Source organism: Anser brachyrhynchus, assembly GCF_964034855.1.
Source record: "Anser brachyrhynchus genome assembly, chromosome: 1".
In the NCBI taxonomy this organism is placed as follows: domain Eukaryota; kingdom Metazoa; phylum Chordata; class Aves; order Anseriformes; family Anatidae; genus Anser; species Anser brachyrhynchus.
Genome location: NC_137694.1, coordinates 42759947 through 42775895, shown reverse-complemented (window position 1 = coordinate 42775895; position 15949 = coordinate 42759947). Strand labels below are relative to the sequence as shown.

The 15949-nt window shown below is 42.7% G+C and overlaps 1 protein-coding gene across 6 annotated transcripts in view; it reads left to right on the top strand.

Annotated features, from left to right (window-relative positions):
• Positions 1-794: 794 nt before the first annotated feature.
• PPP1R12A (protein phosphatase 1 regulatory subunit 12A) overlaps positions 795-15949 on the top strand; it is a gene marked incomplete at its 5' end in the record, with an annotated part of 129615 nt that continues 114460 nt past the window's right edge. For 3 of the 6 annotated variants that reach the window (XM_080604877.1, XM_080604878.1, XM_080604882.1), the window contains one exon: positions 795-1223. In XM_080604877.1, the coding sequence (XP_080461003.1) occupies positions 795-1223 (429 nt within the window). The remainder of the gene's footprint in view (positions 1224-15949) is intronic. The other 3 variants (XM_080604881.1, XM_080604879.1, XM_080604880.1) reach the window with 2 other exon arrangements.

Below are 15949 nucleotides of genomic sequence, written 5' to 3'. Positions count from 1 at the left end.
CTTTCTTTGGCAAATCTTTTGTCTTGCCTACCAGGTACTGTCTTTCAAACACCCACAATTGTGTTGCTCCTGCAAATTTTCAGTGGGTTCCGTGTCACGCACCGCTGTGTGATCAAGCGTGAGGGGTACCGCGCAAATAGTTGCAGGTGAGAATCTGCTGTGAAGAGCACTAGCGAGAACACACTGCTAACGGTACATAACCTGAACCATTGCTTCTTGTGCAATGCCACTGACATTCTTATGGATAAAAACGGAAATAAGAAGGCAGAGCGGGCTGTGAGGCTGCCCACCGTAACGAAAGAAGGAGACATCGTAATTAAGAAAAGAACAAACCATGCAAAATTCGAAGAGTATGAGGTTTGGTGACCCTTTCAGACTATACTTTGCTTCCTGTGATTACTTGAAATTAAAACTTTTTTTTCCCAGTAAGCTTAAAACCACGTTTTATCCCCAGAGATGCCTCAATTTAAATGGAAATGTGTATTGTTTACGGTAAGGAAAACACGCTGTGCTCGGGGAAGGGAACTAACTGCACGGAACGGCTCGCTTCCTAGAACCTGTATGTCTTGAGGAAGTACGTTTTAGGGTTTACACCTTCAAACGGTGCGTGTGGGCGTTGTAACTCCTGTAACACCAGCAGGGGAGAGGGGGGCACTAGGCCCCTTCCCCCCCCCCCGAGCCCTGCCTCGAAGCCCCCACCCCCGGCCGTGACGCCGCTGGCCGCGCCCCCCGCGCTCCCCTCCCCTTCTCCTTCTCTCCCCCGCCCCTCCCCGGCGCTGAAATCTCGCGGGGTTATGCTAAGGAGGCCGGCGGCGCCGCCCCGCCCCTCCCCTCCCCTCCGGCTCCCTCCCGCTCCGCGCCCTCCGGCTGGGTGGGTGCGCGAGCGAGCGAGGGCGAGCGCGGGCCGCGGTGCGCTGTGGGATCGTGGCGGTATAAAGCCTATCCGCCGCGCCGCGACCGCCAAGGGGGCCCGGCGGGAGCGGGGCATGAAGATGGCGGACGCCAAGCAGAAGCGGAACGAGCAGCTCAAGCGCTGGATCGGCTCCGAGACCGACCTGGAGCCGCCCGTGGTGAAGCGCAAGAAGACCAAGGTGAAGTTCGACGACGGCGCCGTCTTCCTGGCCGCCTGCTCCAGCGGCGACACGGAGGAGGTGCTGCGGCTGCTGGAGCGCGGCGCCGACATCAACTACGCCAATGTGGACGGGCTCACCGCGCTCCACCAGGTCCGTGCGGGCGATGGGGGGGGCGCACAGGGGCCGGGCCCTCCCGAGGCTGGGCCCCAGCGGTGGCAAACAGGGGACGGGGCAGGTGCCCCCCGGGGGGCCGCAGCGCCGGGGCGGCCTCCCCCGAGGGGATCTCGCCCCCCCTCCCCCCATGGGGCCGGGGTCCTGAGGGCGGCTTCCTGCTGCGCCCGGCTGGCGGGGGGAGGCAGCGCTTTGCGGAGCGGTACCGGGAGGGTTTCTCCCCGTAGCCACGGCTCCTGCCGCAGTGTGGGAGCGAGCTGGAAGCGGAGCGGGGCTCCGGGGCTGCTCGGCCCGTTCGCTGGGAGCAGCCCAAAGGAATCCGGATGGCTTTGTTCTGCCGTGGGGCTGCGGCGGGGGGGGGGTGGGTGCGGGGGGGGGGGGCGCTGCCCGGAGGGAACTCGCGCTCGGGGCAGGGGGGGGGAATGGAAGGGAAACTGGCTGTGAAGTTTCCTCAAAATGGATGCTTTGTGCATGTTGAAGTTCATAGCAGTCTGATTGGAATCTCAAAACGTTAGCCAAATAAGGAAAGGCTGTGGCAATCCGGAGATAATGCGGGTTTGCCTGAATAGTTTTTCTTTCTCTAGAAGGCCAAGAGCTTCAATGCGATATTACGTTCGCTGGATGTCCAAAAAGCAAAAAAAAACCAAAAAACACAGTCTTTGACAGGCTAGTTTCTTGTTCCTGAGTTTAGAAGTTGTTCGTTTTTTCAAGGAAAAAGAAAACGGTTGAGATGTAGGTTGATCGAACAGAAATCTTCCCCAAACGGTTAGGTGAGGACACTGTTATGTCGTGCTTTTGTCAAAAATGAGGTGGCGAATTCAATGCGTGTCATCCACCCCGTACAGATTTTTCGAGGATGTGAATTTCTACAAGCGTTAGCTGCCCCACGGTAATGAAGTAAGAAAGGATAGAGCCAAATTCTGAACATAAGATGTAAATTTCTGTTACTTTCTGCCCTGTTTCCTGTATGTAAGTCATCTCTCATTTGGCTGTGGAAAGGGTTGGTTTACTTTCAGTTGTGAACTGAACTGGAAGAATGACTGGGTGTTGTGGTTAACTCTGTCACAATGTTACTGCAGCAGGCTTACCTGACTCCAGGCTACCCTGTCACTTCATAGTGTGTTTTTTTTTTTGTATTTATTCTTTTCTAATCAAGTTATGATTGCTTTGTGCATGGGGGGAGCTCTGTATTAGAAGTCATTCCTTAACTGGCTAGATCGTTGGGTCAGCGAGTTACTGTGGGCTGGTGATTGGTAGGGAAGGATGACGTTTGGTTTAACTCTCTTAGGATGAGATGAATGGTGCTGTTTCTCTCCATGGCGTCTAGAGAGCATTTTCAAATGTTTGACACTGTGGGTACTAAAGCTTGCAGCAAAATTACTCAGGAGTTATTCTGCCCTTCTTTCTACCTGTAGTCAGTTTGTAGTTTGGAAGGGCGAAGTCTAAGAGAACGGAGGTAAAGATTTACATCACTGTTAAAACTCTTGCTCACTCTCCTGCTCTTAGTGATACTAAAGAGCCTTTTCTGGTCTTATGATATTAAAAGCAAATAAGAAGATCAGTTGTGAAACGATAATCCTCTTGAGGCAGTCCAGGCATCTTTATGCTTTTTAAAAAAAGGTGTGGAGGGGGGCAGACATAACAACAAATCCTTGCCCGCAACCATTTTGTTACGGTTTCACTTTATTATCATCAATGTTTTCTCTAGTATGCCATATAAAAGGTGCAAATCGTATGTTACACAGTCTATAGCGTTGATTCATTTAATCAGATTTGGCTGCAGAATGGATCAAAGCTGTATCTATTCCCAAAGGAAACTCTTCAGCAACTAGTCAGTCAGAACTGTCAGGAAGAGTGACAAATGTCAATAATGTTAAAGTCTGTTGTGTTTAAGACTGCCATGGCTGCTGTTGCATTGTTGGTTGTTTGTTTTTTTTTTTTTTGTTGTCAGATTCCGTGTAGGTTTTACTGCTTCACAGGAATAAACTTGTCCACAAAGACAAAGTGACTCTACCTTGTTTGGGTAGGTTTTTGTCTTGCGTCTAACTTTTCTTCCGCAATTATTAAGAACAAACATGTGTCTGACAGTATATGAAATGTTTAATTCTCTTCCTATTTGGCCTTTTGTTTTTTCCCCAGTTATATATAACAGTTATAGGAAAAGGCTTAAGCTGTGTGGTTTTTGTTTGTTTTTTCTCCCCCAATGTCCCGGGTGGTTGGAAATGCTGAGGGGGAAGTACTATTAATCCTGGAATTCTGGTGAGCTTCAGATCTTGTCTTTAATGGAGCATCAAGCTTTGTTACTAAAGTAATTAGCTGAACTTCCCATTTCAGTGGGGTAAGATGTCACTACCTTCAGAAAGCTTTGTGTAGAACTATTTTCCTTACTGTGTATGGGGGGGATTACAATTGGCTTGGTTTTGCTCAGAGGAGGAAAAGGGAGAGCATATGCAGACATTTCATTCATCTCTCATCAATGCCAGTGAGTGATTTCATTTTATTTCACTGCAGACTTGAGTGCATTATAGCTGAGGGCATGTCAATTAAATTGCTTTGAGTTAAAAGTCTTGAAGAACTATGAAAAAAAAAAACCTGTTAGATGGTGATTTTTATTCCTGCATCTAATGTTGGATTTGGACATTGTTTTCTTCCTTTAAGAATTTGTTTCAGCATACATCCAGCTTAGGCCTTCAGCAAAAAAGACAAAACTGGATATGCAATTTATCTATCTATGGGAGGATGTATATAGCGTAGCATATTGCAGCAGGATATTTTTATGCATCCTGTTGCAGTATCTTAAGTTATATACATACTATGTGTGTGAGACCAGAAAACCTTTATAAATTTATAAGGTCTAACTTGAAATCAGAGGTCTGTTCGATTAACTTGGAGGTTAAGTTGATAATGTTGTTAAATAGTGCGTTCCCAGACAGCTGTCACCCAGGCTGAGATGTAGCATATAGATAGTGCAGCTTGTCTTATCTGCAGTAACAATTGGACTGGAGAAAAACAGGGCCCAGAGGTGAGCTGTGGCCTCCCAGATTAATGGCCCCTGCAGAGAGGGGAAAAGTGGCGTATTCTGAAATAAGAATATACTGTGCTTTTTTCAGTAAAGCCTTCTGGGGCATACTTATCAAAAGGGGGATTCAATACGGTCCCGTTTAAAGCAGAGCACCTACCCTTCCTCAGGGTTTGCGTTCTCTCCCACTCTCTTTCCTTGCCCTCCACGCAAGGGAATGTGTTTGGCTCACCGCGACTGGGACTTGCTGCTGAGCGACTGCAAGTGGCTGGCCTAAAAGCTGCGCGGAGCTTCCTACAGGAAAGAGGAGCCCACCCTTTCTGGGCAGCAGCGTGGGAAGGCTGCGTGTGCTCGGGAGGGGCTGGGATGTGCCCGGGTTCCTGGAAGGCCGCGCTTCCTGCACGTGCCGCTCCCTGGGGAGCGTGGGCCTGCTCTGCGGAGTGAGTACCTGCGTGCTCCTGATAGGGGAGGCGGCTGGGATTGGGCCGTGACAACTCGGGCCTCTTTCTTCTCGGCTGTCCCCTTCCTTTGAGGCTTCTCAGATCTAGGAGGTGGTGACTTGCTGTTTGCACTCCTTCCGTCTGCGTGAGGGAGATGGGTGCTGCAGCCTCGTGCTGCCACGGAGTGTGGAAGATGTCTCAGTGGCCTGATCGAGACTTTGCCTGGGGAGCACGAGCAGCGTGGTCTTGGCTGTTGGTGCATAGGGGTCATTGTGTTCTCCAGGCCTTGTCACTGCCGAAGGCTGAACAGCAGGAGAACTTCCTAATGCCTAATGAAGAGTGTGTGCTCCCTTTGGTTCAGGACAAGTAGAGTTTAATTAAGCAAAGTCTCCCGAAGGCTGTTCCTTCTTTCTGTTGCAAACTTCAGTGTTTTTCTGTAACTGTTCAAGTACTAAGTGTACATACAAAGTTGACTGTTTAACCTGCTTTATAACTTTACAACAGTTTAGAGGCCTGGTATTATGCGGGGTTGAATAGAAACTCGTATTGATGTCACTGCTGTAGTTTTCTGCATTGGTCCATCAGTACTAGTTAAGATGCTGAGAAACTATTCACGTGTGATCCGAACTATACACTGTTACCACTGACCTAGTATGTCCTGTGAGTCCTGTGCCTGGGTTTTATTTTGTGAGTAAGAAGTACCTTCCTTGTAGGAAGCTTCCTCGTGGTTTATATGAAAAATTCTGTCAGGACTCCTGGTGGAATGGTCACAGTACCTGATGTGGTAAAGGGGATTGTTGCAGTAGGCATCAGTGTCATCTTTGTTATGACATCCTTTCAAACAGGAAGTGAAAAAGGGACATAAATTTGACCAGCACTGGATCCCTCTGCCTTAGGTCTAGATGGAGGGCATTAAGGCTGCACAGTCGGAATCCTTTTTGACAAATGATAACACAGGTCATGTATTTGAGCTGGGGCCACAGCATGCAGAGCACGTCAAGTCATAAGAGCAAAGAACAGGTTGCTGCAGTCTTAAATCTCCAGGGTGTTTGCATCATAGCAGCAGCACCCATCATCCAAGGATAAGGAAGGTATAGAAATAGCTCAAAGCTATCTTAGTAACCTCCCAGCTATGACTTCTGCACTGCTTCTTTTGGGGAGTGGAAATACTGCTGTGTATGGTAAACCTGTTCATTTTTTTTCAAGATTATCAAGTAGGAGAACTTCCTTTTGCACAGAAAGGCTTTGTGCGTAGCGATGAACCTGATGTCTAAACCTCCCTAAAGGGGGAACTCTCCCTAAAGGGGGAACAGCTTCCCACCCACGCAGCCCCCAAAAGCTCTTGTAGATGATACACAAGTGAGAATTTTGGAGTCATTTGTTGAGCTTGTATTATGTTATCCTGACTTGTTTAATTCTTGAGCTGTACAACAAAGCATAGCAAAAATGAGTCCTGAAATAAGTGTAATTTTGACTTCACTCGGTGATTAGACTACAGAGGCATATTTGTTTAAAATCCCCTTTGTAATTGGAGTCGGTTCTTGTGTGGGCCATAGATCTGTCTCTCCATAGTTACAGTAGCTAGGTTCAGATTCTACAATATGTACTTGTTAGCTTTCTAATGATCATGTCATCTAAGAATTTTTTTACCCCTTGAAATGGAGGCAAGAGGAGAGAAAAGATGTGATTCTTCATAATACATTTTCAGTATAATAGTGGAAATTTTAAATGCTGCTTTTGGAGTAATTGTTACTTCTGTAACACCAAGCAGAAGATCAGTGGTGATCTTCTTGCCTTTTTAGGTTTGTTATCTCCAAGTGTCTCTTGGTCTCTTTAAGCTCTGTCAAGTCTAAACCCAGGGTTTTCATTTCTGGTTTTGTAACAGTTTTCATCACTATGGTTGTTATGCATAAATAGAAAATTCAAATGAACTCTAGCGCATAGTAATGAAGCGTTTAAAGCAAATTTCCTTGTTTGACATTTATTGAGTCATGTACGAGGAGTTCTGTGTTCAGTGTAAGGATACATTCAGATGATAAGGCTTTAGTGTTTGCTGACACTGATGCTCAGGAACAACTTCTGCTGCTCTCTAGCTGTGAATTTCACTGTGGCATTCATAGTGCTTTTACACTAAAGCTTTATCCATGGTTTTGTATGCATTCTGGCATATGCTTGGTATCTTAGAACATTCCTTTCATGATAAATCATCAAAAGCAGCTTTTAAGAGTAGATAATAAGTGCAATTATAAGTGTGAATAAAACTGATGTGAGCATGCTTGGTTTGAGGCCTTTTTGATCTTGGCGTCATAGTAGCAAGCTTCTCAATTACCATTTTATTTTACCATTTGTTACTGCTTACCAAATTACTAATTTTCAGTGTATTAGTTAGATCTGCGGATAGGACACAGAACTGGCCAGTATAGATCATTAGCAGCTCCTCAGTTGTAAGTCTTAAGTCACATCTCTGTATTCCAGGCTTAAGGGTACATGCTAAACTTAAGTTGGAACAGATGGCTTGACAGGCTCTTGGCTAGGCCTGTACTTGTTTATGCCTTTATGCATGCTTGCGCTCTCTCTCATCTTACTTGGGCTAGTAAGATACCCACTGCAATCCTCTCAAAAATTGAGCCCCCTGAACTTCTTGTTTCTTGTTGTATAAGCTCGACTCTTGAGGCTGGGCTCACAGGATATGGTATTGAGGAACGCGCACGTGCTTGTTCAAATGCTTAAATTTTATCCAAGAATTCAAATAGGCTAGATGCACAAATGTGGTAGCTCTGGATGACTATAGCACGAGTACGTACTTCTGGGACTTGTTGCAACCAAGAAATTGTGAACTCTACCTCGTTACTGCCATACTACCAGTGCTTACTATATGCCATGTAGGAAACGCAGCATATGAGAATGTTTACCCAACAAATACTGTATCGGTTCTTAACAATATATCTGTCTTCATTGATCTGGATGACCACAGGAGTGTAAACTGGTATGCAGTTGCAAGGCTATGGAGCTGCTGGTGAGCTGGGCAGCTCCTGATGCTGCTGGGTGGGTGGAGACATTCCAAGCTGCTTTACTTTCCTATATGCATTCCTGAAATGACAGTCGATGGAAAGCATGGCATAAGAGTGGCGGCATTCCTCAGCTGTTTCCTTTCTAGCAGCTTCAGGAGGATAAGCATAGAATAAGAAGACAAAAGATGATCAGGGTACTTGGTAGGGGGAAGTACTTCGGGATTTTTTTCATGCTTTGTTTTCACAAGACCTGGTACCTGGCTTCTGTTGTTTTCTTCCAGAGCACTGATTCAACCCCTGTGCTTATCCTGCAAACATTGTTTTCATGAATTAGGAGTCAAAGATTCAATTAACAGCGTGAAGTTTTTGAACAAGATAGTTTCCTTTTTATGCATGAACAGTGTTAGCACTTATCCCATTAACATCCACTGATCTAGTGGAAGGTGACCCTGCCAATGGCACAGGGTTGGAACTGGGTGATCTTCAAGGTCCCTTCCAACCCAAGCCATTCTGTGATATGATTCTGTGAGTATATTTCTTAGGGTAATGGCTTCCAAAGGTCTGCTACTATAAATGAAGAGTGAAGTTGGCTTTAGGAAGATGGTGAAACCCCCCCCTGGGGGGGAAAAAGGAAAAGGAAAAAACCTTGACCAGCCAAAACAGTCTTATTTTGGACCCAAGTGTGGAAATAGCAATAGGTTTGTCCTCAAGGTTGCAAGTAAGTGATTCTGGTACTACTGTAACTTCACGTGAATGCTAACTTTATATTTTGTCTAAAACCAGCATGATACCAAAATATCTGTAAGCAATGGTTTTTAGAAACAGTTCCGGCTTTAAAACTTTCTGTCAGGGGCTAAGTTTCATGGATTATTTTTTCTTAAAATCAGTCTAAAATATATTTCTATTTATTTTTCCTAGGTTATGGTTGTAATGCATGGTCTTGAGTGCAAATTGTGGCAGTTTGCTTTGATGTGATCAGTTAGCCAGCCAGGAGTGGTTACAGCTCAAGTTTTACTTCTGGGATGATTGTTTGCTTTTGCTGTTGTTGTTTTGTTGTCCTGATAGTGATTCTGGAAGAGTAACCCAAGCATCTTCTGTACGCACTTGAGTACTTGATGTTTCTTGTACATCAGGGAACTGCATACAAGTCTTAGCTTTGTGTTGTGGCTCTGAAATGTTTGTGTGACTTATTTACCTGTTAGTTTTTTGGATTCCTACACAAAATGGCTAAGATAAACTAGCAACACAAACTGCTCATTAACAGGTTTTGCTTCAAACTTATAGGAAGGACTTGCCTAACATTTTTTTCTTAAAACTTCATACTTGAATTGAGAACCTTTCTAAGGCAAAACAGTGTCTTCATCTGGCAACAAAGGTGAGCACTGCTGACAGTGTGTATGTATGCTGCTGTACATGTGGTCAGCGCTACTTTCTGAAATACTTAAAGTGGATGAAGCCTACGCTGACAAGCTGCATTCCTCTGTCAAATCTGGGATCCTTGTGGGCCCCTTTGGAAACCAAAATACCAACTAGGACTTCTGGCTCTGAAACTTTTGGCTTAATGTCCTGAAACTTGCTACAGCATTCTTGGTTTAAAACCTATACTTCCATTGTTGAAGTACGAAAAATTGTTATTTTTAGTTACAAAGGATATTGTGCCAAGTTTTAACAAAAGCTTTATGTTTATAAATATATGCAATTATGCTTGAATAAGTAGGGTTAATTACATGAGTAACCTTAATGAAATCAGGGACGGTTTTTAAAAGTACCTGCCCATTCTCTCATCCAAATCCCAGAACTGAAACAACCCAAAGCTATTGGTAGCATCTTCTCGATTGGTCTGCATTTTGTCTGCCTTCCCTGTAATGATTCTATAAACTATAAGTAACCCTAATTATTGCTGTTACAGCTGTAGCTTTTCTTAAACTAGCTTAAAAAAGCAAACAACTCTTAAACTTGCTTTGCTAATTTCAGTACGTGTCTTTTTTGGAGATGTTTTCAAATCAATCTGGCCTGGTATTTCAGGTGTCTAACTTGCTGAGAACTTGAGCAAAAGTGAGTTGCCAAATTGCCTTAGGTTTTACTCAGTGAAGAGTGAGATCGGGATGGCAGTATTGTGCCTGTCATCTAAATTGGGACTTCCGTTGTTAGGTAGTAATAATACTTCCATCACACCATATAAAACAATATTTTTAGAAAGCTTACTAAATTTCTTTTTCACAAGGACTGTGCTCTTTGTCTGGCACTCTGTGGAAAATAGCTCAACGCTTTCTTTTTGTAAGAAGAAGAACCTGTGTGTAACATCAGTTTCTTTGGCTTCTTCCTGCTTCTAGAATAAGAAGAAATTTTTTCATGTTAGTGTAAATAATTCCAGGTGTAAATATAACAAATGTAAAACTAGGAGGAAAAATCTAAAATCGTTCATAGGTCATAATAGGTTGTGGAAAGAAAGATCTCCAAGGAGCTGTGGTTGGGATACAGGAAGAAGCTGTCCTGAGAAGTTTGTGCTTTGGCAATGCATACAGGTGCTGGATACAGCTGTAGGTACTGATGTGAAGTATGGAAACACAAGCAACCTCTCACTGTTTCTGTATAGGAATTCCTCATAAAAAGAGGTAGTACTTGCTTTTCTGGTTCTGGCTGCTGAAAATCGGATGAGAGATATGGGGGAATTTTACCCTTTCCCTAATTTGCTATTGAGCGTTGTTCTTGAATTAGATTATCCTAGTGCTAACCTCAGTATGTAGCAGTCTTTCACTTAAAATTACTAATTCCTTGCTAATGGGCTGGCTTTACACTAATGAATAGCAAAGATAATCTCATTTCATAAGGCTGAGTTTGGAGTCAACGTGCTGTTCTGGTGTCTATGTGGTATTAAAGACCTCAGTCTTATGATGAGGTTGCATTAAATAAATATGGACCAGAAGTTTTTCCTGTGTCCCCCTGTAGGCGGAATTAAGTTTCACATGGTGCTAATTGTAGCTAGTTTGCAACCATTAACCAGGAAAAATATTTACTGTCAGATACCCTGTTTACAGGGTGGTGAGGTAGATGTTAGGCTATTTCTGCTTCTTTACGTAAGTATTAGCATGTTAAATGTAGCTCTTTCCTTCTTCATGAAGGAGAACATGCAAGATAGGTTATTTATGTCACTGGGAGGGAAACCCCATTTCAATCCAGCTGTCCCTTTGCCTTTTTTTTGTCACGATTAATCTGTGGCAGCTTGAGATGCTGCCTTTTATACTTGCAAAAACAAAACCACCTTAGATACACTGAGTGGACTTTAGTAGTTCTTCAACAGCTTTTCCTTCTCAGTCCCTGGAAGAGCCATATTATACTGTATTGATAGCTCTGAGTATACTACAGATATGATGGAGACAAAGTTTGGAGAAGTATAGATAAAAAATTCGCACAGTAGGCTTGACATGCCAGGTGATTCTGTGGTACTGTCTTAACATGCCTGAGAAGGACTGCTTGGTTTATCTTCTTGCTAGTTACAGGTTAGCTAGTATTCAGGTTTAGTTTGTTGGTTTTGGTCTTGTTTAAAGCTAGAGGCTCCCCTGAAGTATTTGAATGTCATATTACCTTCAATAAGAACTTCATGCTCAAACATGTCATTTCCCTTCTCCCTGCAAGAAAAACTACCACCCTGAACAAGCGTTACTAAAGACTAGTAAAAATATCTAATATGATTTTGAGTGTAAGGCAGTGCTTTGGTAAAATGACTACTGGAGTTCTGGTTTCTTAGTCATCACTTTCAGTTCACAATTCATGGAGGCAATGCAAAGTAAGTGTGAAACATAATTAGCAGCTACCACACTCAGGACCTGTTTATATTTGGTAAGATAGCTGTAGTCCTACAACTAGTTAAGTAATTGGCTTATTTTGTGTCTACCAGTTGAAGTTTAGTACATAGGAAATCAGGGTCGTGTTGAAGTGTTGTGTTGAAGAGGATACAGTGTTTGTCAGTCCCTTAAGCAAAGTGCCATTAGATAAAACTAATTTTCAGAACATCCCAAGCTTTGCCTAAGTTTACAGGTTTCTCTACTGAAATTCACTAATCCTACTGGAACAATTTGGCAACTGAATGTTTTTTTCTTGATGCTAGTATAACTGTCCCTTCTGTCACCAAGGCAGGAATGGTGCAGTAAGCTGGGAAGATGTTCATTTCCTTGGTCAGTGCAACAGAAGAAAGCAATCGCATCTCAAAATGAGGAGGGTGTGCTCTGCGCTGGGTGAAGTTTTGTAGTTTCTTCATGGTGAATGGATTGACTAGGTGACATGTGAGGGCTTAAAATCAGTTTCAGTGTGTTTGGAGCAGACATCTATTTTTGCTGTAAGAAACCTACTTGTGAGAATTGCTGTTACTGTAGCTTTTTGGAGCTTGACTGTTAGCGGATCCTCTGGCATAAGGAACATGGAAATGGGCAAGTTTTTCTGGATGTGTGTGGAGCAGTTCCTGGGGGAAGGTCAGGTGCTGGGTGTCAACCTCAGTTTGACTTATGAAAACTTTACCAAAGCCTGAAGAGCCTACTCAAACAAAATACCTTGATTAATCAAGGTGGTTTTTAAAAGTTTGATGCTATTAACTGTTCAGTATTCTCTTTTAGAGTATGTGATCTGTCATGTCAGGTGTAAATGCTGGCTGAAAGCACAAACGGGGAAACTCTGATGTGAAAAAGCTTACATGATAGTCTAATTAAAATGTTCTTCAATTTAAGCTTTTTGCAAAATACAGCATATACCTAAAGTCTTGCTGAAGGTAAAGGTGTGCAAACCTTGGGGGATTCCAGTAAAAGTCCTACCAACAGGACTTAAAGCTTCTTACTAGAAAGTTACTTTTGACTTCAGAGTCATAGATTCATCAGTGACATAGTTTATCATCAACTACACAGATATGACTCAAGTGTTTGCTTGAAAGAGCTGATGTGTAATTTCCCTTCTGTTGGAGTTCCTCCAGGGACTTTGTCTCTCTGCAGCTGTTTGCTTACCTGCATGTACAGTAACGAGCTCTTACTCATGGTTGCCTTTGTCGTAATTTGTCCCCTCTTGGATCTTGAGAATTTCCAACTCTTCTCTAATTATCTGTAGAAAATAATATTAGATAAGAAAACTCTCCCATATTTAACTTTATTTTCCCTGTTTTGCCTTGTCATGTTCCACTGTTGTTGATAATGTATAAGATAACATGCATGCACTTTACATTCTGTTAATACATGGAAGGTGTTTATATGGAGTTTAAAAACATAATAACAAGTTTAACTGATTTGGACTGTTGTGTGGCAGCTTCAACTGTAAATATTGCTTAGGTAGTAAAACTCTTTTAACCTTAAGCAGAACCTTCATTCCTTCTTAATAAAGGTGGCCTAAAACTTGGCTTCAAATGTATGGCATTTAAGCTCACGATAGGCTATAAAACTGCATTTCACTTAATGAGTAGTAAACCACTAATTTTTTTGAGTTACTTTTGTAACTTATAGCTACTTGTGATTCATGAGACCCATACTACATCCCATAGTTGCATAAGCTGCTCTTGGAAGAAGTCCTTCAAACTAGACAAAGGTGGGCACAGAGAAAGACAGGGTAGAGAATATTAATTACCCTGTCATAAGATAAAACAACAACAGAGATGGGATTTTTTTGAATCCAGATAAACTGCTCCTTTTTTTCTTGCCCTGTCTCCTTGTGTTGTAGAAACTGGATCTTGACACTTGAAAAGTTACGAGGCAACAAAACAGCCAGCGATGCTTACGAAGTATTGTCTGTGCTTTTGAGTTATAAAACCAAACTCAAGTCTGCATCTGCGTAGCATTGAGCAAGGAGCTGGTGCTTATTGAAACATGGCATGTGCCCTACTTTGTTTTCTTGCCCCAAGGAAGGTCTGTTGCTGGTTTGTTTACTTCCTTTGGTGATATCAGCAACTGATGTATATATATCCTGCATCTCAGTTACATATATCTCGGCTCCTCTTGACTTCAAGAGGATACCCAAGATCTTGACTTAGGCTCTACTTGCTTTCACTGTAAGTTTCTCTGGCGTGTCTTTGACTTTGCTTAATGCACAGAGTAGCAAAATGTGAGGAAAGGGATGTGAACCACTTATAAAGCCACATGCATGAACCAAGGAACTTGATGAACTCTTGCTTTTGTTAATGGCTGTGTATAGATCATGGAAGCCTCTGATGCTTTCAGTGAGTCTTGATTCACCAAGAATATTGATGACAGGTAGACTGGTTTCCTCCTTAATCTCAAATACTTCTGGGTGCAGGCCAATTTTAGTAAGGCTCTGGCTTTAACGATCACATGTAAATCTCTTTTAAATTATTACAAGATGCAGATAATCTGCCTGCTTTGGTACAGCATGGTGTTCTGGCTTTTCCATGGCTTTCTTGATTTCTGAATACAAGCCTTGAAGTTCCAGATACTTGTGACTGAGTTTTATCAGCTGGCAGAACATGACTCCATGAGAAAACAGTGCTTGGAAAAAAGCTTAGCCACTCCGGTGAACATTGCCAAAAGTGGTCAGTCTCTTGGAAGAAAACGATTTCCCCTCTTTCCTAAAACATTTCAGTCCTACAAAAATAATACTGTGGCCAACTTAGAAGATGCTGAATGAAGGGAACTTCTTGCTTGTAAGATCATGCTGACATGTGAAAGGTGAGCAGCAGGCTGTTGGTGGCCTGTTGAAATAACTGAGGAAGGGCGATTTGTCCGACCCTTCTGCTTTAGAGGGGGGATGGGAACAACACTTAATTTGTAAAATTACACCTTTGGGTTGGCACAATGTCAAACTGAGAACTCTAATTAGGCAGCAAGTTATTGGCCAAACGGACTGGTCAATCATGCCAGGAAAATCCTTTCTTCAGCCAGCAAGACATACATTTCTACAGCTGATCCAGTAGTTCTGGCTACTTTCCTATCTCGTCTTTGAATGTGCATTCTCAGGCATGTTTATGCTGAGGCTTTTGACTAGTCATCAGCTGCTGCTGTTCCTTTGGCTCTCAAAGCTTGTGTCCACAGAAGCAAGAATCAAGGGGGAGTGCTGCATCTTGCTGAATGAAACAGCAAAATGTCAAATTAGACAGATTATGGTAAATGCTATAGAAGTTAAAATATGAAGTGAAGCTCAATGGAAGCCTCTTGCAGAATATGCTGTAGCTATTAGCAACTATGGAGAACAAAAGTTGCATTTCTGCAACAGACCTAGATGTCCTTTACAAGCAAGTATTAAGAGGTGACAGGTAAAAACAAACTTGTAATGCTTTGGTTACTTAGTTTTAAAGTTGTTCGGAGTACGAATTTCTAATTCATCTCTTCTGGCTAGAGAACTTTTAATTTCTAGGCCAAAGAATGGTAGTATATTGTCAGAACAGACTGGTGGTTATGGTGCGTATGGCTTTTCGCCCCTCCCACTTCTAGTGCAAGCTGCATGCATGGCTAATAATTCTTAACATTCAGAGTGGCTTTTCTTCACAGCTGTTGGGAGGAGACACTTCCCCATCATGTAGTTTATCGACTGCTGTGGCATCTCAAGTACAGGATTGTATAGGCAGGTGTATGCTAGAGCCTCTGATCAGCTTTGAGGTAATGGCCTGCAATATCTCCATGTTGTTACTAGATCTTAATACTGTTTTTACTAATATTTTTGGCTGCCTTGATTACCCAACAGTACAGGTGCTTAGCTGGTTGGTAACACTTCTCAGCTGTAAAAAAAAAAAAGTTAAAATTCTGCCTCTATGTCTCTGAATCTTGAATCTTTAATGTAATAAGTGTTGAGAACATTCTTTTTAAGCTTGGGTCTTCAAGGGACTGTGTTAACAGTAGCTTTTTCCACTTAGAAGAGCGTTCAAATTAACAAGCTTTAACTTTATCCTAAATTTACATTGGGTTCCACCATGACTTTGATATACGTGCCACTTACAATGAAAGAATTGTGATTTTTTTTTTTGCATTGCCTTAATTCTTTTATATATTATGCCAGTAGTTATAACACTCTGTACTTCCACTAAATGCAATAAGCCAGGAATCTTTTTTTGAGCTCTTCGAAACTCAGAAGAGTTTGGGAAGGAGAGAGAGAAATGTTCTGCACTTGCTAATCAGCAAACATATGTTGAGTTGTACATCTTGTTGAATTTGAAGATAGAGAAGTCTTTGAATGTTGTGAAATCAAGATGTTTATTCACCAGTACTGTTATATGGGATTAGTTTTTTTAACTTCATCCAGCACTACTTCTAA